Here is a 23761-nt window from a genome sequence, read left to right as displayed (position 1 = left end):
AGACCCTCCTAGGCAGATGCCTAATTCACGTTCTTCACCCTCATGGCAGAAGGCATTAGGAGATTTAGATCTGGTGGATTAATGAGGTAATAATGACTAGTATCAGTCTTCAGCAGTATCAACAAAACAGTTTAATTAGTGAAAGCAGAGAACTCTTAATTTAAAATTTCTCTGGTTTATTGTCATCTAACTGCAGAAGTAATCATAATTCAGTCTTTACTCACAGGTTTTTCTGTAGGCAGTCAGGCCCAAGAAGTTACTCTTTCACTGGCTGGCTGCCGTCAGCATACAGTGTGTCCGAGGGTTTTTGGCCCAGTTTGTCCTGGTGAGATTTGGGAGATGGCGAAAGCGTAATCCTAAGAAAGATGCTTGAATGGGGGTTTAGTAGGGTGCCGCGTGGGTCCTGGAGTGCCTTGGCATCGCAGTGTCCGCATGGCAGGCGCCTCGGTGGGGTGCGGTGCTGGTAAGGCTTGGTGCTGGACTGGTCAGCGAGGGGCACGCAGACCTTTGCTGCTGCTGGCGGTGCCGTGCTGGTGGGGCGTGTAAAAATTTCAGGGTGTTTTGCTGATTTTACTTGAGACTGGAAGAGCTGTTAGTTCATTCTGCTGTGGGAAGTTCAATGGTATAATCAGAAATAAGTGTGAATCAAGCTGTATCAGGCCTTAAAATGTAGACATTCATTTTCAGTTTTGGGAAGAGGTTAATTTTGTTTTGTGTTACTCCACCTCTTGAATGCCACTACTTTGTTGCTTCACAAAGTGTCAGATGCTGTTCATCATCTTGTAGTATCACTAGGTAGTAATTAGCGAGTTTATCTATATTCTGCTTCCTACAGCGAGGCCAAGGGTTAATAAACAAACATTTTTATATGCCTCTATGACAAATACCGCACAGTGACAGGCATTAGAAAGTAGCAGGTGCTTCTTCTGGTTTCTTTTAGAACTGGTTTTGCATGGAGGTTTCTGGTGCTTGTCCGGTTTGTATGTTGCAGGAGCACTGAAAATGCAGCTTTCCAAAATTTCACAAGCAGGAAAGATACTGTTGGGAAGAATGTGTAATGTCATTCGCTGCGGCCTGTTCTCCAAGGGATTTTTAGAGGACTGGTGAGTGTAGTCATTCTGTGGCCTTTGAACAGTGTCCAAGCTGCATCACTTTGCATTCTGTGTCAGATGCAAATCTGACTTCCCTGAATTTAGAGCCCGAGTATACTGGACACCTAGTATACATAGGTGTATATGGTGATACACATGGTGATGCATCACATCAAGCAGCTGAAACAAACATTAAATAGTCAAAAGGGTCCACAGGGCCGTTATTTTGGTTTCCCAGAGGAGACAGACTGTTAAAATGGTGTGTTTTTTACCATACTGTCCAGGATCGTTTATGTGGCCACAGTAAAGGTTCTTATACATGTGGTGTAGATAAAGGTCTTGTGGTCAGTTCAGATTAAAACATACGCTTTTGTCTCTGTTTCCTTTAAGTACTTGTTTTATCCTGCTGCTTCAGCTTTAATGCGAAGGTGGTAATGGCACAGGAATGCCTGTAATTAGGAGGATGAGCCTTAGCACCTCTTGATGTCCAGAATAGAGGATGATTGCTACTTGGGAACTGCGTGTATAAGCTGGGAACATAATTTCTCTAGCACATCATTTCTCTGATGCCACTAACACAGAGGAAGTCATACCTGTTGGATTATAAAAGACACCTTGCAGTAACTATTCCTTACCTTTGCCTTACACGTGTTTTAAATGCAAATGCTTTGAAGACCAGCTTCATTAGGATGAAATGCAAAGTTCTGTTCCCTTTTGTCATGTTTTTATAATTTTTGTCCATGCTGGGGATGACTTCTGTAACTATGGATATTTCTAAAAACATTCCTGCAACTAGTCCTGTCCAGAAGGAATTTTACTGTGGTTTTATTTTGTGTGTTGTTAGATGGATTCCCAGTGTAAACAAGGAAGGGTACTGATGTCAGTGATCAGGTGTTGCCCGAAATGATCTGCTTTGGTACTGTTGTTCATTTGTAAGTGGTGGCAGAATAACCCCATACGCAAACGCGGTGGGTTCAGAGATCTGCTGGAGTGTGAGCAAAGCTCAGGTTCGTAGGTCCAGGATTTTGGTTAATTGCTTTATCTGCCTAACATCTGTAAGGTGTGGAGTCTGGCTGGGTTTGATTGCTTCCCTAGGGATCTCAACGTTCAGATCCCTCCTGCTAGTTATAGCCCCGTGCAGGGCAGAGGGGGCAGCAGGAGGACCCAGGGCAGGCAGGGGCTCTGGGGCTTTCCTTTGCTTGTGCATGCAGTGGTCTCCGCTGTTTGTGTTCCTTAGGGATTAGAGCAGTTGCCTATCATTATTATTTTTTAATTTTATTTTATTATCAGTTATGTGTTGTAAACTTAGCTTCCCAAGTAATGCAGCAAAGTAAAGAATGTTTCCCTCCTACTACCCCATAATTATTTACTGAAAGAATAAACATGAATGGATTTTTATTGCTATCCTTGGTGACATTTGGAGTTTCTTCTGCTGTGAATATGTGCGGTTGTAATTCCCACTGGTGTCAATGAGAGTTCACGCAATTAACAAGGAAAGAGAAGGGACCAGTAAAACTGTGCCACATTTGTGATGAAACTCTTAATACATGCCAAGATAAAAAATGTACACATTTAATAGAATTGAGAGGTGAAGGTTTTGCATATGGCATTTTATAAGGGACTGTGGTTCCTGTTAAGGACGTTCAAGCGAGTGAGCAGTCCACGTCACCCCTTCCCGTTCTCCCTTCAGTGGTCTGTGTAGGGTGAATATCTTAGTCATCACTTTGCTTGGAGAATAAAGCCAGTGACAAATGTTGTTTTACACTGTTAGGTGCATTCAGAACCAGCAGTAAATTGTCCTGCGCTGAGGCTGATTTGAAATGTCTTCCATAGCTTCAGTGGGAGCAGCAGGACGGCGATGGCAGCAGCGCTGAGCTGGTGCAGGTCAACGCGTGCAAGGCTGCTTGTGCCCGTTGGGCTGTTTGATGACTGCATGAGGGTTTGATGCATGCTGACCTCAGGATGAAATCCAGCTACCTATCAGGAGAATTGCTTTTCATTTGGGATCATTTTTTTTTTTTTTTTAATGTCTACTTACTGTCAGCTAGTACTCTGTGAAATAACTCATGTTTCAAATCAGCAATGCAGCATACAAATGTATAAAAGAATATTTTTACCCAAGAGATCTTTATTTTAGGTAGCTGGGAAAACTCCCTTTAGATGTACTATAAAGAAAAGAAGCCAAAGTTTGCGATGGGTGTAATCTGTCCTCGCTAAGTGCAGCTTGAATTTTCAATGGGATAATTGCTTTTTGGCATTAATTAGAAATATCAGCAGCAGTTTGTAAGGTAAAAAAATACTTCTGTCACTAGGATGCTAAACAGTGCGCTTCAAGTTCATCTTGTTTGAATCTATAGGTTACACTGGAAAACCAAGGAAGCCAAGACTGAGTAAACCACAGCTGGCTGTGAGTTTTGTGTAGCTGGATTATCATTTCCCTACGCCAAGTGTATAATTGGCATTAACTCAGCATGGGGCATGGGCCAGCATGTGCTGCAGCCAGGCTGCCCGCTTAGCCCCTGGGTCTGCATGTCCTGCAGTCCCGATCCCTCCCTGCCGGTGAGCAGTCTTGCAGAGAAGCAGCTCCCAGCCCTTATTTGAGCACTGTCAGAAAGCATGCAACTGCCTGTGTTGCTCTTAGGACCTTATGCTTTTGGCAAATATGCCAAGTATTTGTTTTCACAGAAAAATATCTGGGGACATAAATATGCAAGCTGTATATCGGTGGCTGAATCGGAATGCATTTCAGCACAACAAAAATAAGTACTATACAGGTTAAAATATGTCTAGTCATTTGACATTTTGAAAAGTGAGCTGTTGCATGGCCCTCCGTTGCTAGCCCAGCTGCGTTTGACTCATTTTGTCAGTTCTTCCTTTCAATTTACAGGTGGTGGTTTAAACTTCTGCATACGGTCCAGTTTTTTCCTATTGGGAGTGCGTACCTTGCTGTCTGCTCCTGAGGGAGGCTGCTGTGATAAAGGGAGTTTTTTTCACTTACATACTTGTCAGTAGCGTTACATTCAGAGTTAGTTCTTACAAAAGCGCGTCAGTCTTGTTTGCTGTGGCACAGAAGAAAATTAACAGAGTGCGCACTGAATTTTCCCCTTATCTTGCTATACCACATTTTATGTATCTTGTAGTGAGATGTTTTGTTTCTACGGTTGCAGACTTTGTGTTTCAGAAGATTAATAGACTTAGCAGCCCAGTTTGCTAGGCTTTGTGATGATAACAATGCAGTAAGTCGTCATGAGACAGTTGCAGATCATCTGGCAAGGCAAAATACTTTTGGGCTTGAACTTGGAGCAGGTATTATTTGCAGAGAAAAGTAAAATGTTGAAAGCTTTGTAAATAATGTGTCCTGACTTGGGTGGCTGTAAGTTCAAGTTTGACTGAAGAGCCTGCATGGGAAGCTCAGTTGATGGCATCTGCGTTCACCCTTTATGCGTGCCCACAGACAGAGAGAGACAGCATTTATGAAGTATATGCATGGCATTTAACGCAGCAAGTACGAAGCACAGAATTGTTCTTCTGGCCGAGCTTGGGTGTGGACGCCGGCGGTGCAGGCTGGAGGAATGAGAGCAGTGCGGTGCCGGATGCTGGCCTCTTGCAGCCGCTGTTGCCCGTGCCACCTGGAGCGGCTCCCCACATTCCTACTGCACTGCTGGCTCCCGTGCAGGCGAGTCCGACTGGGAGCGGTGAGTAAGGGCTTGGGAACCCAGAGCATTTTTGGGCTCTGGGCCCAATCCTGCTTCCAGAGAAGTTAATGGGAATTTTTCCTTCTAAAAAAGGGATCAGAACTGCTCAGCTTGGTCCCGCAAGGCCCTCGGTGCTCCTCCCTCAGTGATCCTTCAACCGCAGGCTCCCCGCTTTGCACGGGGGGAGGGTGGTCCATGGGTGCACCACGAAGCCCACCGCGGGTCAGGTCAGCCCACTGCAGGGTACGTGGGATGGGAGCGTGCTCCTGAGGCCGCTTTAGCTCTGGCATTGCAGTGACGTTATCTGCTGCAGTGACTTCTATACAGTCTTCAAGGAGATAAGGTTTTCTTTTAAATTGAAGTAAAATGCTGTAGGAGAAAATGAAGTTTTCTGCATTAATTGGGTCTAGATATACCCGAGGTCTTGAGCCCTTAAACTCCACGCTCTCGGGGGCACCGTGGAGGAACATGCAGGCTCTGGGAGCTCACTGAACCAGGCAGATATGTCAGGTTTTCCGAGCAGGTTGCCAAGCTGAAGGCAGCAGTAATTAGGCCTGGATTCACCATAGAAAGTAAGTGTCTCCGGGTGCGCAGGCGCCCGAGAGCCCGTGCTCCAACATCTGCCGAGTTCGCTTGGAGAGGCGCAGGCGGGATGGTGGCTGCTCTGGGGCTGGTGCTGTGGAACCGCCTGCCCTTCCTCCTCCTGGCTGATCCCCGAGGGTCTGTGCTCGCCTTCCTGACTGACACTGGCTGTTTTGGTGTTGCTTGTGCCATCTGGTTTCCATGGGAGAAAGGTCCTGTCAGCTGCACGTACTGATAAACACAGCATGATTTACTTGTGAGAAATAAGCTCTAGTCTTTTTTTTTTTTTTTTTTTTCTGTGAGACTCTGAAGCTTTGAAAAAAAATTGGAACAAAAAATGTTTCTTCCAGTGTTTGAACAACTTTATTAGTACCTGCACAGCATTCTTGACGTTGTACGATCACTGTTGGTTTTCAGTGAAATCCTTTCCGTATGTAACTTCATACGGGAATCCTTCAGTGCTCAAATACCTAGGCAAACTTAAATGGACTGAGACTTCTTCCACAAGCAGTGAAAAATCAAAGGTAGCGGGCCCATGATACTGATAATGTAATTATGAGCTTTTCAGCTTTTTGATGTGGAACAGTTAAAAATGTTCTGGGAGCAGGCGCTTGCTGCTATGACTTAGCTTTGCAGACTGCTTGGAAGAAAGTCCCTGGGAAGGTATCTTGCTTGCTGCTTATCAGCATTTTATTGTGCTTCTGTATTTATGTGCAAATATATTCCATAAATAAATCTTTAATGATAGAATCTTTTTCTGAAAAGTAGAGGCAGATCTCTTCAGTTCTTCTAATTAAATACAGCTAACAGTGGTAACTAAAATATAAGAATTTGAACTTCTTTCACTCATTTTTCAGCGTGACTGGCAAAATCATTGCTTTGAGTTTGTTGGCTTGTTTTGTTCTCTACAACTTCTAAGCAATCTGTCTTTAATCACCATTTTTATGAAAACTGCTTTTTCTCAAATCTTTTCAGAAGCTATATTCAGTGGGGTTTTGTAAGAGTAGAATTTTAAAGTTTCATATTTGGTATTTTTAACTGGCTTTTAGAGGTAAGAGTGAGAGTACAAGGAAGGTGGTAGTCTTTTGATGTTTTTCTAAAAATTCCTTCACTGTGGTGTTCAGTTTGGGTGGCTTGCACAGGTGTGTTAATGGGAAAGGGGATGCATTGAGGAGAACTGAGGATAGGCAGGAGTCTCCCATGTGAGAAATACTATGGGAAAGCAGATAAAAGTAGTGGAGGGTAGGCAACGATGAGAAATGTTTTGGGTATTATGCAAGCCTCCGCAGTTGCTGTGCAGTGCTGCGAGTTAATCGGAGCAGTGCTGGGGCTTGCAGGGGCCAGCGTGGGATCACTGGGTCTCTTTGCCCCAGGAGCTGGGGGATGGCTCAGCTGTTGTGCCTGCCTGAGCTCCCCGAGCACGTGGGCTCGCACCCTCACTGTCTGCTTGGCAGCGGGAACCTCTGCCGTGGCTCTCCTCTAGAAAGAAAACAAGATGAGGAGCTGCAGAACTGGAGCTCGGCACAAGTGGCACCATTTAATGGGCCTGAGCACTTTTTAATATTGGGTTTTCCTATAGCGCCATTCTTAATGCTGTTATTTTGGATTGTTTAAAAGCCAAGAATGTTTATAAAGTAACTAACGACAGGGATGTAACCTCAATGCTTTAGATACTTTAAAAGTGGTGTAAAATTTTTGGTCCACACCTGTGGTCCTTTGACATGCTAGCTTCGGTATTTTTATTCTGTTGTGGCAGGTGTTTTAGGGAAAGTGATCCATTTTTGTCTTGCATGGATATAGAGGCCATTTGGTCTGTAAGAAGAATTAATGGGAATGTGACGGTTATGCGTTCTGTGATGTGGCACCAGTTGAGCATAGGAAAGGTTGCCTACACAGTGAGCAAAAAGGGCACAGGTCACTTCTCGGTCAGGAAGGAGCCTGTACCGGAGGCCAGCCTGTGAGCCCTGTGTGCAGGGTTTGGCTGGTGCAGGGGGCAATGCCACTCCCGTGGCCTGACCGAGGCAGAACGAGCCAAGAGCGAGGCACAAGCATGTGGTGTTGGAACAAGAGCAATCTGGCAGCTATTACGATGTGAGACCATGAGGAAAAGTAGGATGCAAGGGGGTAACACAGAGGAGTCTGTGTTTGTTCTGCCTCGGAGACTTTCCTTGATTATTCTGTGTAAGGTGGGACCTCAGATGTAGTTCATGTAGCTCAGCCATGCAACAGCCATAAACAAAAACTTAGCAAGGTAGTGGGTTATGACCCAATCCATAACCCAGAAACAAAAATTATTAAAGATCTGACTGGCCGAGCTGGAAACCCCCTGTAGCTACCGTTTGTGGTGATGCAGGGGAAGGTGCTGACACACTCACTGTACCTTCCATGCCAGGCTGCTGCTTACTTGTTTTCTTTTTAAATATAAGTTTACTAAGCTGAGATAGCAGCCTGTGGGTGATCTCCTGTGCCTTTGTGTGTTGCACCAGCAGTGTCCCTGTAGCTGGTTTTGCTTGGTTGCCCCAAGACCCTGTGCTGGTAGCGGCTGGGGTTTCTGCCACAGAGCTGCAGGTGTGATGGTGTTGCAGCTCCCTCCCCTGTGAGCACAGACCTTCTGGTTGCTGCAGTAACAAAAAATGATACCTTTTTCATCCTCCCCTAACTTCATCTTTATCACTCACAGCAAAAGGCTAAAAATGAGAGAAAAGTTGTATGCAAGCATGCGCTGAAGCAGCGTTACACCATTACACCAGCTGGGTCATTCAGGCATTGGGGATTCCATGAACAAAATGAGCATTAGCAAAATTCGTCATCAAACCCAGCTCTTGATGGAGGGGGGAGGAAAGCTAGGCTTAAACCCTTCCACCTCGCTGCCATCTCACACTGGAATGGCCTTGCTCCCTCCATCACTCATGGCAGTTCTTCTGGCTGAGGTTTGGCACAGAAGCAGCTGTTTGAAACAGGGGCTGTTAGTGCATTGTTTTTCGTGATTATTGTTAGCTATGTAAATACCATGATTCAAGATGAACAAGCATAACAATAAACTATAGCAAATGCTGATTAAAAAATGGTCTCAAAGACATTTTTCACATCTTTCATAAAATAAAGCATAGTCATTCAGGTTTTGTTCCTCTTTTTTAATACCAGTGACTAATTTGGAGCTTTTCCTTTGTGTCTAAAGACACATATTTTTATTTAGCTTGGGTGAGATTGATGTGATTAATTTTGCATCATGTTTCTGTGCTGCTGAGCACTGTATGTGTAGTCATCTCTGTTAAATCAAGGAAAACGTCTCCTAAATTTGGTTAGTTTGGCTGTACGCTGAAGAATCATTTTGCTCTTGTATTAGTGCACAGCAGTTATCTTGTATACCTCAGATGGTGACAGAGCAGAGAGAGTTAAAGACACCTTTGTCTAGGATTTCGATTTTTATGTAAATAATGAAAAGAAATTACTTTAGATTCATTGTATTTTCTGTTAAGTCATACAAGTTTTTACTATCTTGGAAGGGCATGACTGATAAATAAAGCGTAAGGCCTGAGTGTATTGAAACAGAAAATACTCTACTTTGGGTTTGAGATTCTTTGAGAAATGGAAAGCTTCGAACAGAAACAGTCAGCTTTATTTCCCGTCTTGCAACAGATGCTGGAGTAGTTTTCCAGCACTGTCCTTGCCCTATGCCTCACGTTGCGTTGAGAGGAGCCAGGCATCCACCCTCACACGGAGCTGGCAGTGCCTGCTGCTCCGTGCAGCCCCGGCACGGCAGTGCTGTGACTGTCCGTGACTGGGTGATTTCAGAGGTGTGGGTCCCTGGAGGTGCTGTGCCAGGGCGCGCTCCTTCAGTCCGTGCTGCACCAGCAGCCCTGTTTTCACATGTTCTTCTATAATTTTCTCATCCTTGCAGAGAAGCACGTGATTGTCACAGCATTGCCACAGCTCGCCATTACCGAGCTGAAGTGATCAGGCCATCAAAATCCGAGTTCTAGCTTGCTGTCGAAAGTGGAACTCTGCATAATGTGTTCTTCGTTATCTGTATTCATGTCCCTTTTTGTTTGCCCTCAAGTCAGATGCAAGATGAAGCAATCCACATAATTACAACTTCGATTTGCCTCGCTAGGTGCGTGCCTGTTGACGCAGCAGGCAGTTGATGGTAAGGTGCCCCACGCTGAATTTTGCTGAAGCTGCCCTGATGGGCTCTGCTGTGGTAGGCAGCCTCTGTGGGGCGAGCAGGGGATACTGGGGGTTCAGGGGAGTCGGATGGTGTGCCAGCTCAGAGCAGGTGATGTGAATGGCCTTTTCTGCTTCTGGTAATTAAGTTTAGATTTAACTGGACAGATTCATTTGACATGTGCAAGGTCGCATCCAGACTCCTCATTCATAATTATTCACGTAACAAAGCGGTCATCATGCAAATAGGCAAGAACTTTGAAATCTAGAGTTTGGTGATGAGGGCAAACGGGGAGGGGGGTGCCCAGACTGGGGCAGGTTAGCCAAGCTAAGTGGAGGAGCTCGTTGGCTGGAGCAAATGCTATTAGTAATAATGTTACTACTGACCATATATATATGCCCTAATCCGTGAGGTTCTCATCAGGGTGGTCTCTCAAGGCTCATTTTACCCACTGCTTTATCCAGCTATTTCTGGGGAAGGAAAATGCCACCCTTTGCAACCAGGACCCCGCAGCAGCTGCTTTTGAAGGGGAAGTGAAAAATAATGTATCTGATTGTGAAAAGTGAGAACCTTAGCAGTAATAAGATGCCAGTGTATTTTCCCTCACTGTGCAGTAGACGTTAAGGCATCCGAGCTGTAAGAAGCTCTAGACTGGGTGTCTGCAGCATCCCTCGTGAGGGAGAGCTCCTCTGGGTAGCTTTTCCTCCCTGAAACCATTTGCATCAGCTGAATTTGATGTTAGAGGAAAGCGGTTGCTTCCCTTGCTGAGTCATGGGCATTGCTTTTTTCTAGATATTGTCATGGATGACACTAATAATCATGGTTCTTTTATATATACATATAAAAAACATTTTATATATATATATATAATATATATATATTCACAAAGTTAAAAATGACCTGTCATTGTGGGAATGTTTTCCACTGATGTGCATGTGTCCTTTTTGCCATTGTTATAAGTAGCTCCTGGTTTTGAATCTCAGTTATGGGACTCTTCCCAAGGTTTGCCATGTGGCTGTGTTCTTGAGGAAAACGCCCAAAACCTGCCACATGCGGGACAGCCTGTGTTACCATTTGGCTGCAGAACCAACAGGCACCTCCAGCCTGCTTCCACTAAAACAGGCAAGACAAGTAACAAGAATTCTGAAGTCATGCAGGTGTGTGATGCAGGAGAGAGTAGGGAGTGTTCTGGGTGTGAAATGTACCTTGCTGATGGCAGGGGATGAGATGGAGCAGGCGATTCGGAGTGACCGATGTGCCAGCCACCGTGCTTGCTCTCCCTGTGCTGCCCCAGACATGGTGCTGGGTTTGTGGGAGGCTGATCCTGGTTTGATGCTGCTGACGTAGGTCATCTCACTCCGCTCCTGCATCACTTGGCTTATGTATGTGTGCAGTTAATCAAACAAAATGTCTTTAATGTGCAAGAGACTGGTTAATAAATAGCTCTGTGCTTTTTGGAAGAGTGCATAGTTATTTTGTTATGGTCTCTCAAATGTCTTTGTATGGAAACACAGTGTTCAAAATTAATATTAATTGAAGCAACCACATAAGACTGATTTTAACAAATAGCATTTGGTTATTCCAATTCAGTTTTTCTTTTTTTAAAAAAATACTACTTGGAGTTTTAAGTTGGATCGTTAGGTTACTGTTGTTTTTAAAGATAAAGAACTTATCTTTAGATTCATGTGGGAAATGACACTTATTTTATGATTGAAATTCCCCTGTGCCAGTATAATACAGAACCTTATATTTCTAAAATATATTATGTAAATGTTACGGTAAAGGAATTACAGGATGCATATGTTTTCACTACCAGAAACCGCATTTGCAGCTTCAGTGGTGTGGATGGATACATGAATGCTTTGTAATACATAAATTGATGGCAAAATGGTTTAAATGCAGAGTAGTCCTTCCTCCCGTTTTGTGCCTCTGGCTTACAAGTTGAAAGAGCAGAATAATAGCTAGCATGCACACTTCCTAGTCTGGAGACAGACACTGATCTTTCCTGATTTTAGTTTATAAATACCCATTTGAGGGTTTCTGCACACTGCAGTAACGTGTGCAACTGGAGGCACTTGTTGCCTCTTTTTTTTTTTTTTTTTTCATTATTTATCCAGTTTTTGTGAACTGAGTACACTTGGATATGTTAAATTCAGATGTCATGTCACCGTTAGGTGTTTCTGCTAAAACAGTTTCAGAAACTGTGAAATATGCTCAAGATAAAAACATGGCTGATAAGGATCTGTCTAAGAAGCCCACTGAAGTCAGTGGGAGGTTGCACTGCCTTCCCAAGCAACTCTGCCAGAGCTAAAACAGTACAGCAATAACCTTTAAAACACTATTGCTAGTACTACTACTACTAAAACTATGTGTATTATGCAAAATATCTGGGTCATAGAAGTCGTGTTGGCAGTTTTTTTTACAAATCCGGTATGGGACTTGCTTAGTAGGTCAGAGCTAAGAGGTGATTGTAGTTCTACCAAGCTCTCCAAGTTGCAAGTTGCTGGGCTGTGGGGGGCTGTGAAATATGCCTCAAATGGTGCAGATTCTGGCATTCCTGCTGTGGAACTGGCTGTTTTGTGCTGCTGCCTTTACTGTGCTCTACTTTTTCCTGATATATGTGAAAGTACAAAATTGAGAGAGGGGTCTTTTTGCTTTTATGTACTGTTGTAGGGGTGTAGCAGTTCCTGCAGAGCTAGAGTACGAGACCAGTTAGGTTTGTTCGGTAGTAGTTTACTAAATAATATTTTTCTTTAACCAATCCTTCACTGTTATATGGCCAAGACATTAATTAGCTCATTGTTTCTGCTTAATTTTGTGACAGCTCTATAATTATATCCCTCAATAGTGCCATGAAGTAATTGCTGTGTCTTTTCCAAATTTCACATTGAGATATGTTATTGGTAAACTTTAAATTTGGCAGAGAGGTGTTTTGAAAGTACTGTAAGGCAGTCAGTAATTTTTGTATTTCTTTATTTAAAAGACATTGGGCAATTTCAGGCTTTGAGACTGCACTGTCAATGTAAATAGAATGTTGAGTTTGTTCCATTTCCTATCATTAGAGTCATTGTCATGAGGATGAATTCATGTTATGTAATTATCTGTTCTTGCTGAGAGTTCTCATGTCATTGACACTGGTGTTTTCGGCTTCCACTTTCTCTGAGCATGAAAACAGAATTCTTTACTGCCATGTTCTTCTTTAGTGTTGTGCTTTTTGCCTGTCCAGCTTTTTATATATCTTTCTTTCTGAGAGACGTGTATGAATTGAGATAGAGAAAACAGTAACGGCCAGCAAGCCCAGTTACAGGAAGAGGAAAAACAATGGCTCTTTGGGAACAGTCCCCAGTGCGGTGAGGCACTCCTATTCAGATAGCCTATTTTCGTCTCAAGGCCTGTAATGAGAAGAGGAGGAAAAATGTATCGTCAACTGGGCTGTGCAATATTTCTTTATAGCAATAATGGGAAGTAATAAAAACAGAACATATTTATTCAGAACTTAGAAACCATAATCCCATGGTCCTTTCTGCGTTAGTTTCACTTTCTTGGGTACTTCCAGATAACCTTTCCATTGATTTGTGAAGCTGTTCCTTAATAATTTATTTTCATTGACCCAGCTCAGCAGACAACTAAGTCATCTATCTTACTCTCTTACAGAGTGATTTCTCAGTGTTCCTTCTCCTTTTTTGTCTTTTTCTGAGAACCACTTTTTAATATGCTTTCAACATTTTTAGCTTCAATTTCCTTGTATTAGCACTGATTGGTGAACGTGAGGTTATGCTTTGGCCAAACCGATGTTGCAGCATTCCCAAGGCAAGCAGCAAATACTTCCAGATTTCAAAAGGTGAACTGCAAAAGCCACCTGTGGATTAAGAACAGCCTTTAGTACAGAATGGCCTACTAGGTGGAGTCTGGAAGCTGTCAGCCCCCAAATAATTTGTAATTAAGTTAATAAAAATCAGCTCACTCCTTTTCATGTCCCCTGACTATGGTTCCTCCTTTTGGATTTGTTGCAGTCTTTCCCTTGTTGATCAGAGACAGCCCAAAGAGAGGCATCGTGTTTGTCTGCTGGTTTGGTGTTTTTTTTTTTTTTTTTTTTTTTTTTTTTTTTTTCAGACAGTGGTATCCTTTAGCATTTGACGCTTACTGGGGACTCCTTACTGGCTTGGGATATAACAAGAGAATTTAAAAGTGAGAGCAAAATAGTTTATGCAGATAAAAAAAACAAACACAAACCTCAATGCTAACATCTTCCTTTATTTAGTGGAGATATTGAAGATATACCTCTGGTCTGAAGTCAGTCTTTATTTTTGCTGGAAGGCTATTTTTAAAGCTGACATCTCTGCCTGTGTTTTCACAGGTAGGTAACAAATTCTGGCAAAACAATTTTTCTTCCAGTGACTGTGCAGACAAAATATATATCTAGCACTTCTTCACATTCAGAAGATTTACCTTTGAGGCATCACGGCTCCCTGGAGTAATGGTTTTCTTTTGGTAGCTGGCAGCCTGCAGAATGAAGGGTGAAATTTTGCCTTGTTGAATGCAGTTACAGGTATGTCACTGACCTCAACAGGAGTAAGATTTTGCTCGGTGGAAGTGGCTAGTCCAGCTCCAAATAGAAAACTTACTACAAAGCTAGGAATAAAACATAGTTTTATGAGTTTTACTAGGAATATTACTACTTTCACTACATGAGAGCACAAAAGATAGTTTTCATCTGTTTTTGGTTTGTGTGTTGCCTTTGTGCTGTCTTTCTTTGCTTGTTACGGGTGATGACTACTGTAATGAGAGTGAAATTAAGTATCTTGTTTTAAAAATTTGGCCTTTAACTTGCTTTGACTTTAGCATGTAAAACACATCAATTGCTGCTCTAACTCTTCTTGGTGTTTGGAAAAATCAATGCTTGGTATGGATTGTATACCAAACTTATAAACGGGAGAAAATCTTTGTTTAGAGCTGTTTCACAGCTTTTTGTAGAGCTCTTCCTGCCTTCATCAGTATCACCTTCTCCTGAGGGATTCACAGGGAATAAATGTTTGTAAAATATAACACTCAAAAGTCATCATTTTGTGCTCTACAAGAGTAAGGGTGGAAGGAAGCAGATCTATTACGGTGGAGAACAAGGTCAAGTTGTGGAACTCCTTGTTGGGAGGCTGGCAGTGTGTTTTATGCTTCTGACAGCTCTCTGATGGGAATGGCAGTCCTGCTCAGTCCAGCACGAGGCGGCTGGGGATGCTGGGATGCCCAGGTGAGCCCGCTGCTGTGCCGCCGTGGGCAGGCAGCTTCATGAGGTCCTGGCATGTTGCTCTGCATTTTCAAATCTCATGGTGCTAACCTGCCATGGCTGGGTAGTGTGGCACAGGTGGGAGAACCAAACTTGTTTCCCTGCGCACCTGTTATGGAATGAGTTTTCAAGACCTGAGTCTCGGCTGTATCCCCAAGTGCTGATCAGTAGTGACTGCTGGCACAGGATGACTGACACTCTTGAGTTTTAGGTAGTCGAAGCGAATGAGTATCTGTGTTTACCAAGAAGACACCTAGCGGTTAACTTGTGCTTGCAAGTAATTATGCACAGTGGTTTGTCTCTTGCTAGCAGGGATTAAAAATGTGGGCACGATTACAAGTGTCCTGGCAAGGAAACCAGAGTGCCTGTGTTATAATCTTATTAGCTGTATTAGGTGTGTCTTACTTCTCCTGTAGTTTGCTGTTTTAATCACTTAGTCCCTGGGAAAAGACTGTTCATAGATTTTCCTCATCTTGTTGGTTTGCATCCATGCCAACCAGCTTCCAGGCTTCCCAAAGATCTGTTCCTGATTCCAGTGTCAGCGATGCTGCTTTGGGGGTTGTGGTGGTGGTGGGAAACAGGAAGGTGACGGAGCAGTATCTTTAGAAAGACAGGGAAGGGTGGGATGCTGTTGGGGGTTGCAGTGCTGGCAGGAGAATTTCCATGGTTGGTGTTGCCCACGGGCTGTGCTGTGCATGCCCTGGGCAGTGCTGCAAGGGCCTGCCGGCTCTACTCCAGGCTGCTCTTTCGAGATCTTCAGGCTGGGACAAGAGTTGTAATTTATTATAGAGTTACCAAAGCTGGGCATCTCGTCTCAATGAAGTGCCCATTCCACCATTGGCATCTGAGGGGGATGGGTTTACGCTCTCGTTTCTCGATGTTAAATGCCTGGGTGTTTTTTTAAGTGAACGATGTTTATCACGAGAAGTGTAGTGCACCTGCAAGATATTAGTGGAAGGAAGCTGAGCGCTGAGTAGCGGCGCGCTATTTCCTGGGGCCTGGGAGGGCCGCGGTCCGGCCCGTTGGCGGTGGCCCCGGGACGCCCTGCGTTGGCCGCTTGGGCTGCGCGGGAGCGCGGCTTGGGGCCGGCGGGTCGCCCAGCGGGCACGCCGCCTGCCGGCTCTTCTGGGCGGGTCCCGGGCACGGCCACAGCGTGGTGGCGGGCTCCCTGCGGGGGGGGCCCGGACCCTGAGGCGGGGGGAGCCGTACCTGCGGGAGGGGGGGCGGCCCCCTGAAGCGGCCCGTACCTGCGGGGTGGGTGGGGGAGTTCCCGGCTTCCTGCGGCGGGGGGGCCGTACCGGCGGGGGCGGCGGGCGGGCCGGGGCCCGGCGGGGCGGGGCGGGCCGGCGGACGGTACCATTCCCCGCGCGTGGGCGCTCCGGCGGCGGCGGTGCGATGGTCCGTCCCCCTCGCTGCATGTCGGGTAGGGCCCGGGCCCACACGCTCGTCCTCCGGCGGCCGGGCGAGCCCCGTCGGGCGGGCGCTGCTCGGGGGCAGCGCAGCCAGCGTCTGACAGGCGCGACCTTTCATAAGACGGCCCCCGCCATTGGCTTGCTGCCCGGAATATCGCTGCAACGCTATCTGCGATTGGCTCGCTCCTGATCATGCCTGGCTCCGCGCGGGGACGCGGCCCCTCTCCTCACGGCCCGGCGGCGGCTGGCGTGAGTGTCCTGCGCGGGGCGGCGGCGGCTCCGCGGGACCCCCGGGATGCCGCCCGCTGAATTGTAACGTGTCTCTTCTCTCTGCAGGTTGGTACTAAGAAGTGCCTTTCCTGACGTCTCTGCTGCTTGGGACCGCTTCTAGAGCAGCCGCTGCTTTTTGCCTTGCTTGCTGCCAGCTAGACTGCGACGACAGCGCATCCGCCAGGCACCCCCCTGCCGCCCGCGCCGAGGGGCCGGCGCGCTCGGGCCCTGCCCTAGCCTGCTTTACTGTAAAAATAAAAGTTTGCTGCGAAGGTCAGATATCTTCTGCCCGAAAACCAAGGAGAGGAGGAAAAAAAACAACCCACAAACAAAAAAACAAACAAAAAAACCCAACCCCAAACCACCCTATCTTGATCGTTGCTCTAAACTGCTGCATCTGTCTATGCCAAACTAATCGATACCGATTGCACCACAAAAACCCCCGCTGCAAATTCAGCTGCGTGGAGATCACCTTCCAGACAACTTTACCTGAAAGTAGCTTGGAAATCCTGTGTTGGAGGGTCTGCCATATTTCCAAGCTTGCACCGTGGGCTCCGGCCAGCACTCGGGATGGGTAACTGAGCACACCAGCCTAGCCCCGGGCTGCACATTTTAACGTTCACCTTGCCGGTAACCCTGGCGTTTCTCTAAGTGCAAGACCTCTGACAGTGTCACGCTGTGAACTCGTGGTGGCACAGCTTTTCCTTGAGAAAAGCCACCCAATTTTACACGTACTTTTAAAATAGGGAGTGGGGGGGGGGGGGGAGAAAAAAAAATTCTGGAGGTGGCGCTTTCATCATTTCCAGTTTTATCAGTTCAGCTACTCGTTTGTCCATTTTATTGGAAATTTTAACTACCTGTAAAATCTAAAGATGGCTGTTAGTGTCACGCCAATTCGGGACACAAAATGGCTAACGCTGGAAGTGTGTAGGGAGTTCCAAAGGGGGACTTGCTCACGACCAGACACGGAATGTAAATTTGCACATCCATCGAAAAGCTGCCAAGTTGAAAACGGACGCGTAATCGCCTGCTTTGATTCATTGAAAGTGAGTAAATATTATATTATTTTCAAGGATATATGGTTAATGAAAGACACAGTTGTAGCCAGAAAAACGCTGCAGCCCAAATGGAGCAATTGCTGTCTGCCAGCAGCGGGATGTTTTGCTGCTCTTATTTTATTGATGCTCGTTGATTTGTTTTGCTGTTTTCCTCGGGGGAAGGGGAAGGATAGGGGAAATGAAGGGAAAATACACTTGGCAAGGCTCAAATCCCCCGGTATGGCTACAGTGACTGGCTCTTTGCCTCCGAATTATCCTCTGCCTGTAGCTGGAATAAAGGGCTCTTCACGTAGAAACAGCAAAGTCACTGTAAGGATTCTTAGTTTTTAATAGCACAAACCACGTAAGCAATATGAGGATTTGTTTCCATCTCTTAACTACCAGCAGGTTGTTGGTGTCTCTGGACAGCTGATGGTGAATCTTAGAAGAGTGTTTTCCTCCCTAGGTTATTTAGGTATCTGTGAGCACCCTGCTTGTATTTCTATGTTTGGGACTGCTGTGGTTATCCTGCCTTTTTCACAAATGCACTTGCTTAAGGGAAGGACAACACTTAGCAGAAAGCAAGGTGCAGAGCTCTAGACGTGCTGGAGCAGGGAGGGTGCAGCCTCATTGTGATTTTTAGGAGGGATGCCTGAGTTAGGCACTATAAATGTATTGCTGCTATTCTGCTGTAGCATAGTTTCAGTAGTTAGACATGTAGATCCCGGTGCCCTCCCTTAATTTCTTATGAATTAAATAATCTTAACATTTAAAATACTTATGCCACAAACAGTGTGGAATTAATTCAGTAGAGTCATTAAAAAAAAATATCAAAAGTTGGAAAATGGAACTGTGTCTGTCAGGTTTTTTCTGCAGTATAATTTTCTCTTCCTGGGACCAAATCCCAGGAAGTGGAGCAGAGACCGAATTGGCTTGTGGCAGAGACATGCTTTGGGGAGGGAGTTGGAGCTGTAACCAGCTACTGCAGGTTGCTTGTGTGGCCAGGTCCCGATCGCAGCGGGAGCTGGGCAGGAAGTGGGTTTGTAGCAGTTTTATATAAATCCTGCAGTTTAAAATTCCGGAGTTTAAAAATGTATCTCGTCTCAGATCAGGGTAAAGAGTGAACCTTTAAAATGCTCTCTGGCCGGAAATACCTGTCCCCATCACCCCCAGCCATGTTTTAACTCACTGATTATGGAATGGTTTTGTTTCTGTGTTGTTCAGATTTAGTTTACAGTCATTATAATATATGCAGGGGGCAGGGGGAGAAAAATGAATTTTAAAAAGTGGAAATGAAATGTTACTATGCATTTACAATAGTGTTGGAGTTCAGGGCAGTGCCAGAGGCCACGGTGCTGACGGGCAGTCCTGGCCCCGAGGTATCACCCTCACCGGAGAGCGGCCCAGCGCCTCTGCCTGCCCTCGCCACCGTGGCCACCAGCCCTGGGTGGCAGCAAGCCCACCTGGCGCTTTCTTCGTGTGGCATGGCATGAGCTAGCCACCACTGCAAGGACACTGTGCCTGCCGTGTGCCGTCGTTGGAGGCTGTGTGGCCAGGTGCAGCGGGGATGGCTGTGCTGCAGTGTTGCTCCCATCCCAGCCTTGGAGGTCTAAATTTGCCTCTGTGTGAGAGGCTGTGAGGGTGAAGGTTCTTTTGCTGGTAAAACACTACCCGCAATGTCCCGTGGTTTAATTTCCCTATGATCTGTCATGGTCGCAGTGGCCTTACCCCACTGGGCTGGCGCTTTTCAGAGCAAGGATGAGACCGAAAAGGTTGAAACAAAGCACTGGAATTAACTGGACATGAATCTCCTTCACTGTGGGAGGCATCACCTGAGTTTGCTGTATGTCATCACCCTCTGCTCAGATTCCTGGCGTCCATGGTCATTGGAAGTGCTTTCAAATCTCTGTGCCGGACGAGGAGGCCTGCGGCACTGGAGCCGGAGCAGCAGCCTGGCTTGTGTCTGCATGAGAGGAGGACCAGGGGCTGGCCAGGCTTCCCCAGCCCCAGCGGTGCAACTGGCTTCTCTGTTGCCCTCAACAGGGCTCTTCCGCTTCCTTTTTTGTTGGAGGAGATAATTATCACCTCTGTAAAGAGCTGCAAGGTCTGCAGATAGTAACTTGGTAACAACGCAGCATTATTACATTGCTTCAGAAATACTCCATGGAAAAGAGACTCTTCTGCCCATGTGAAGCCAGTGCAGTAGCAGAGCTGTAAGCTGGGAAATAATCTGCTATTTTAAAATACAGTGCTTACCAGATGTGTTTACTTGTGTTCGTGCTGGAAGGTTTACTTGTAGCTGAGGTGCTGTGTGCTGGCTCCCAGGGGATCCAGTGGGTTCCCTTGCTGTAGGCTGGGGAACAGGGCTGGGTCACGCTGCTGCTGCTGGAGCCGGGAGACCCGCTCGCTGAGTGGGCCTTCACATGTGTTTGTCAGCTGGCTCCTGAGCTTTTTATTTTTTTTTATTATTTTTTAAAATTATTATTGTTATTAAAGTAGCTTCTATAATGTATGAGTACTTCTGGTAAACAGAAAATGGAAAGCATCCCTTCACTGAATTCCCCGTCCAGTCCACATAGTGGAAAAGCAGTTGCTCAGGTTTTTGTTTTGTTTCAGATCTTTGGCAGTCTCTGTGTGTGAAGCTAAACAAGCTCTAGTTACTTGATTAAATTTTCTGCAATATCAGAAACCGTAGATGTTATGCAGAAACAGTTTAGGGAGATGTTGTACCAGATTTGTCTGGACCCTGTAATGTCAGCTGATAGTTTACCAAAGAAAAAGAAAATGTCTTTGTTTAGGATATTCAAAAGTAATTTTTAATATTTCAGTAATTCGGTGTGGATATAATGTCCTTACTCTTTACTAAAATAGTACTACACCTACACATTTACCTCATTATTAAGGTACTTGGTTTCTTATAACTCTGTGTAACGTTAGTGTTTACCAAACAGCTGCTATTGCATTGTCTCTTGGACATAAGACTGATATTTAGTCACTGAATTTTTCTTTACAAACTGAATGCATCTTTCGCTCATAGCATTCCCAAGGATTCCTGTGTCTTGGAAAAATGCTTTATATTAGCTGACATCAGACAGGTGTGTGGTAGTGCTGCAGAGAGCTGCAGCCCCCGGTAGGAATACTTGCTCATGAGCTGGAGATGGCCGGTGTGTTCTGCTATATTTAGAGCATAAACAGGCAAAGCAAACACTTTCTGAGGGGACCCCGTGAAATGGCAGTACCCTTCAGCTCTGCCGAGCCAGACTTTGGCCTCCGTCCCAGGTGTCCTCCGCGGGTGTTGTGCAGGGACAGCATGCAGCCAGCCTCAAGCAGACACAGCTCCCCTGATCTGCTCATAGGAGGTAAAAATAGATTTCAGAAGTGCATTTTTCAGCTTTGGTAAAGTATTTCCACCCTGCCCCCTGTGAAATGAAAGCAAAAACAATGTGTGTAGGTCTGAAGCAAAAAAAGAGGGGCATTTACAGCCAAGGATCTCTGCTCCATGTTGTGTTGCTGCCTGTGGGTGCCATTGCTGGCATTCGCAAGGGCTGCTATGGAGCTGTGGCACTGCAGCGTTCATCCCTGGACACGTGTCATTTGTTGGGAAACATGTCCTGTGTGTGCACCTTATGGGTTCTTTCTTCATCCTGAATTGGTAACAAACAGCAATTGTTATGTGTTAATTAGGAGCGTGGGGGAGGAGGAGGAAGACGTGTACATTTCTGTGACAGTGGCAAGGTAGTGCAAGAAGGAGGTCAGGGCCATGTCAATCAGCAAGATTTTATCATTTTGCTGTTGAATACCCTGCTTCATAATTAGTTCGAACTGGAATCTGCAGGACTGTCCTGAGGGTAGCGCGTTAATCAAGATAAATGCATCTGGGATAATCTAGCCCTTAGATATTAGTAGGATAATTTTAAAACAAGAATGATTATGTAGTGTATTCAAATTGTGCGCTTGAGTGGCTGAGTCAGCTCCAGTTCTGGCTCTGCGTTGTTTAAATGCCGTAGGATTTTTTTCCTAAATTTGGATGCCTAAAAGCCTGTTAAACTGTCTACAGCAAAAATAAGCTCTTGAGTTCCTAAATCAGGATGCAACAGAAATTAGACTTTTAGCATTTTTCTTTTTTCTTTTTTTTTTTTTTTCCCCCCCCCTTGGAAAAATATGCTGAAGTAGAATTCATTTTTGAAATTACATTAGCTTCATCAGATGTTCCGATAGATGAGTCATCTGACGTTTCCTGAAAACTGAGATAACAATGTCTTAACAATGGGGAGATGGATGTCAAATGCAAATCTTGTGGGAGGCTGCAGATGCGCCGAGGACACCCCATCAGCCTGCCTGTAGTTTGTGCGTGCCACGTCCTTTGGCTGCCACATCATCTTTCCTAGTTTTTTGAAAGTATAAAGACAGTGAGGAAGAAAGCAAGGAGGGGGTTACGAGGATTCAAGACTGTTTTTCCTGTGGTGCTGCCCAGTTGTGATCAGCACTGCTGTTAGCTGGTACTTCTCCACTGCAGGCAGTGGGCTTTGTGCAGGATGGGAGCTGTTGTGATCCATAATGTGCCAGTTCTAACTGATCAGAACTTCATATGATTTCAGCAGCCTTGGTAAACATGGCAGGATTTGGTCTGAATCAGTTTATCCTCTTGGAGCTAACATCCACTATGGGCACTGAAAGTTTCAAATAAATTTTCGCTCTTTTCAGTTATGCTTCTGCTAAGGCAGCTACTTCATGCTCGACTGGATGTCCCAGTGAAGTGTAAAAGCTTTTTCCTGCTCTTCCTTCAGCATCTGAAAAGTCTTGGAACACTCACGTTTCTCTGCTTTTTTGAAATTCTAAGAAAAAAGCAGAGACTACTAGTTCAAGTCTTTACACTGATGACATCTGAGCTTGAAGCTCTGGTGCCTTGTGTATAAAATCCACCAGTATGTAGTATGTTAGTATTTTATCTACTTTTGAAGAAGTATTTTAAAAATGAAACTCATGAACTCTGTAAAAGTGACATGCCACTTTTTACCAAGAAACCTTAAAAAAATATGAATGCATTATTATTATTATTATTATTATTGGTGAACTTGGCAAGCAGCTTATTTCTGCCGCCTCAGAGATGTAACTGTTAATTGTTCAAATCTTTCTACTTCATCACTGCTTCAAAAAATAATGATTTTTTTTTGACTTGTCATTCCCATTTGTGTTATACTTACCTAAGGGTGCAGAATAAGGATGTTATTTATTTTAATACCACAAAAAGAAAAACACAGGAAGTGTATTTCATTAATAATGTGAGGATGGCAGATCATTGGCTCTATCTCTCCTTTAATGAAGGCAGGAGAGAAAAATACAGAAACGTAGTTACAGAGCACTAGCAGGTGACTGTTCAGTAGTGCTAACTTTGTGGTATATGGCGTCACATGAGTGCCCGGCAGTAACGGCATTCAGGGTGCAGAGGTGAGATTCAGCTCAGGGGCTGGGAGGCAGATGGACACATGTCTGATTCCAAGGAAACTTGTAAAGCAGTAACCCTTGCAAAAAAATGAAAATATAAGTAGAGTTCAAATTCCTGAGACGTGATTTGCCATTTTTCTCCTCTTCAGCCTGTGCGTTTGCCAGTAGGCCGAGCTCCAGAAGAAGAAGAAGAAGCAAAAGGAAAGGGGCAAATACATTGGGAAAATGGTGCAATTGTTAGGCCGAACGGCAAATAGTCCATTAAAAAAACAATCAAAACCATGCATGTTCCTCTGTGGGAATATAAATGGCATTTTGAAATCTTACTAGATATTCAGACAGAAGAGTTATGGCTCACTATGGTGTTCGGAGTCCATATTATAGATTCATCTCTACATCTGCAGGAAGAAATTAAAAAAAAATGTAAAAAATTGCATTGCAGCATTTGTACTGTCATTTTTCTAGAGGCTGTACATAATAGAAACCAGCGTGGGTTTACAGTTAGGAACTCTGCTGTTAGGAACTCTGCTGGGTGCAGTCAAAATCAGTAAAATTCTGAACTAATTTGTGGGGAAAATATGAAGAGGTATAAAATAAGAAAACCTTGTGTCAAGAATATTCAGTCATTTGTTCCAAGTCTTCAAATGAGTGGTCAGAAGCAGCCTGTGAGGCCTCTTTCCTTCCTGGGGTGACCCCAAGTCTCTGTTTTTCTAAATACAGATGCCTTGTTGCCAGGGTTCACTCTGAAATTTTTTGGAAGCAACAATTACATTCAAGACTGAA

General features: G+C 44.9%; 1 protein-coding gene across 27 annotated transcripts in view; it reads left to right on the top strand.

Annotated features, from left to right (window-relative positions):
* MBNL1 (muscleblind like splicing regulator 1) overlaps positions 1 to 23761 on the top strand; it is a 126392-nt gene that overhangs the window by 27250 nt on the left and 75381 nt on the right. For 22 of the 27 annotated variants that reach the window (XM_040612871.1, XM_040612883.1, XM_040612857.1 and 19 more), the window contains one exon: positions 16563 to 17542. The exons of 2 other annotated variants lie outside the window; for them this stretch is intronic. In XM_040612871.1, coding sequence (XP_040468805.1) covers positions 17369 to 17542 — 174 coding nt within the window. In that variant the 5' untranslated portion in view covers positions 16563 to 17368. Of the gene's footprint in view, positions 1 to 4383; positions 4787 to 16367; positions 16476 to 16562; positions 17543 to 23761 lie in introns of those variants that run through there. 3 more of the 27 variants (XM_040612870.1, XM_040612869.1, XM_040612873.1) reach the window with 3 other exon arrangements.

Source organism: Falco naumanni, chromosome 13 (assembly GCF_017639655.2).
Source record: "Falco naumanni isolate bFalNau1 chromosome 13, bFalNau1.pat, whole genome shotgun sequence".
Taxonomy (NCBI): Eukaryota; Metazoa; Chordata; class Aves; order Falconiformes; family Falconidae; genus Falco; species Falco naumanni.
The sequence above is the reverse complement of the archived record's forward strand: the minus strand, read 5'-3'. Positions and strand labels throughout refer to the sequence as shown.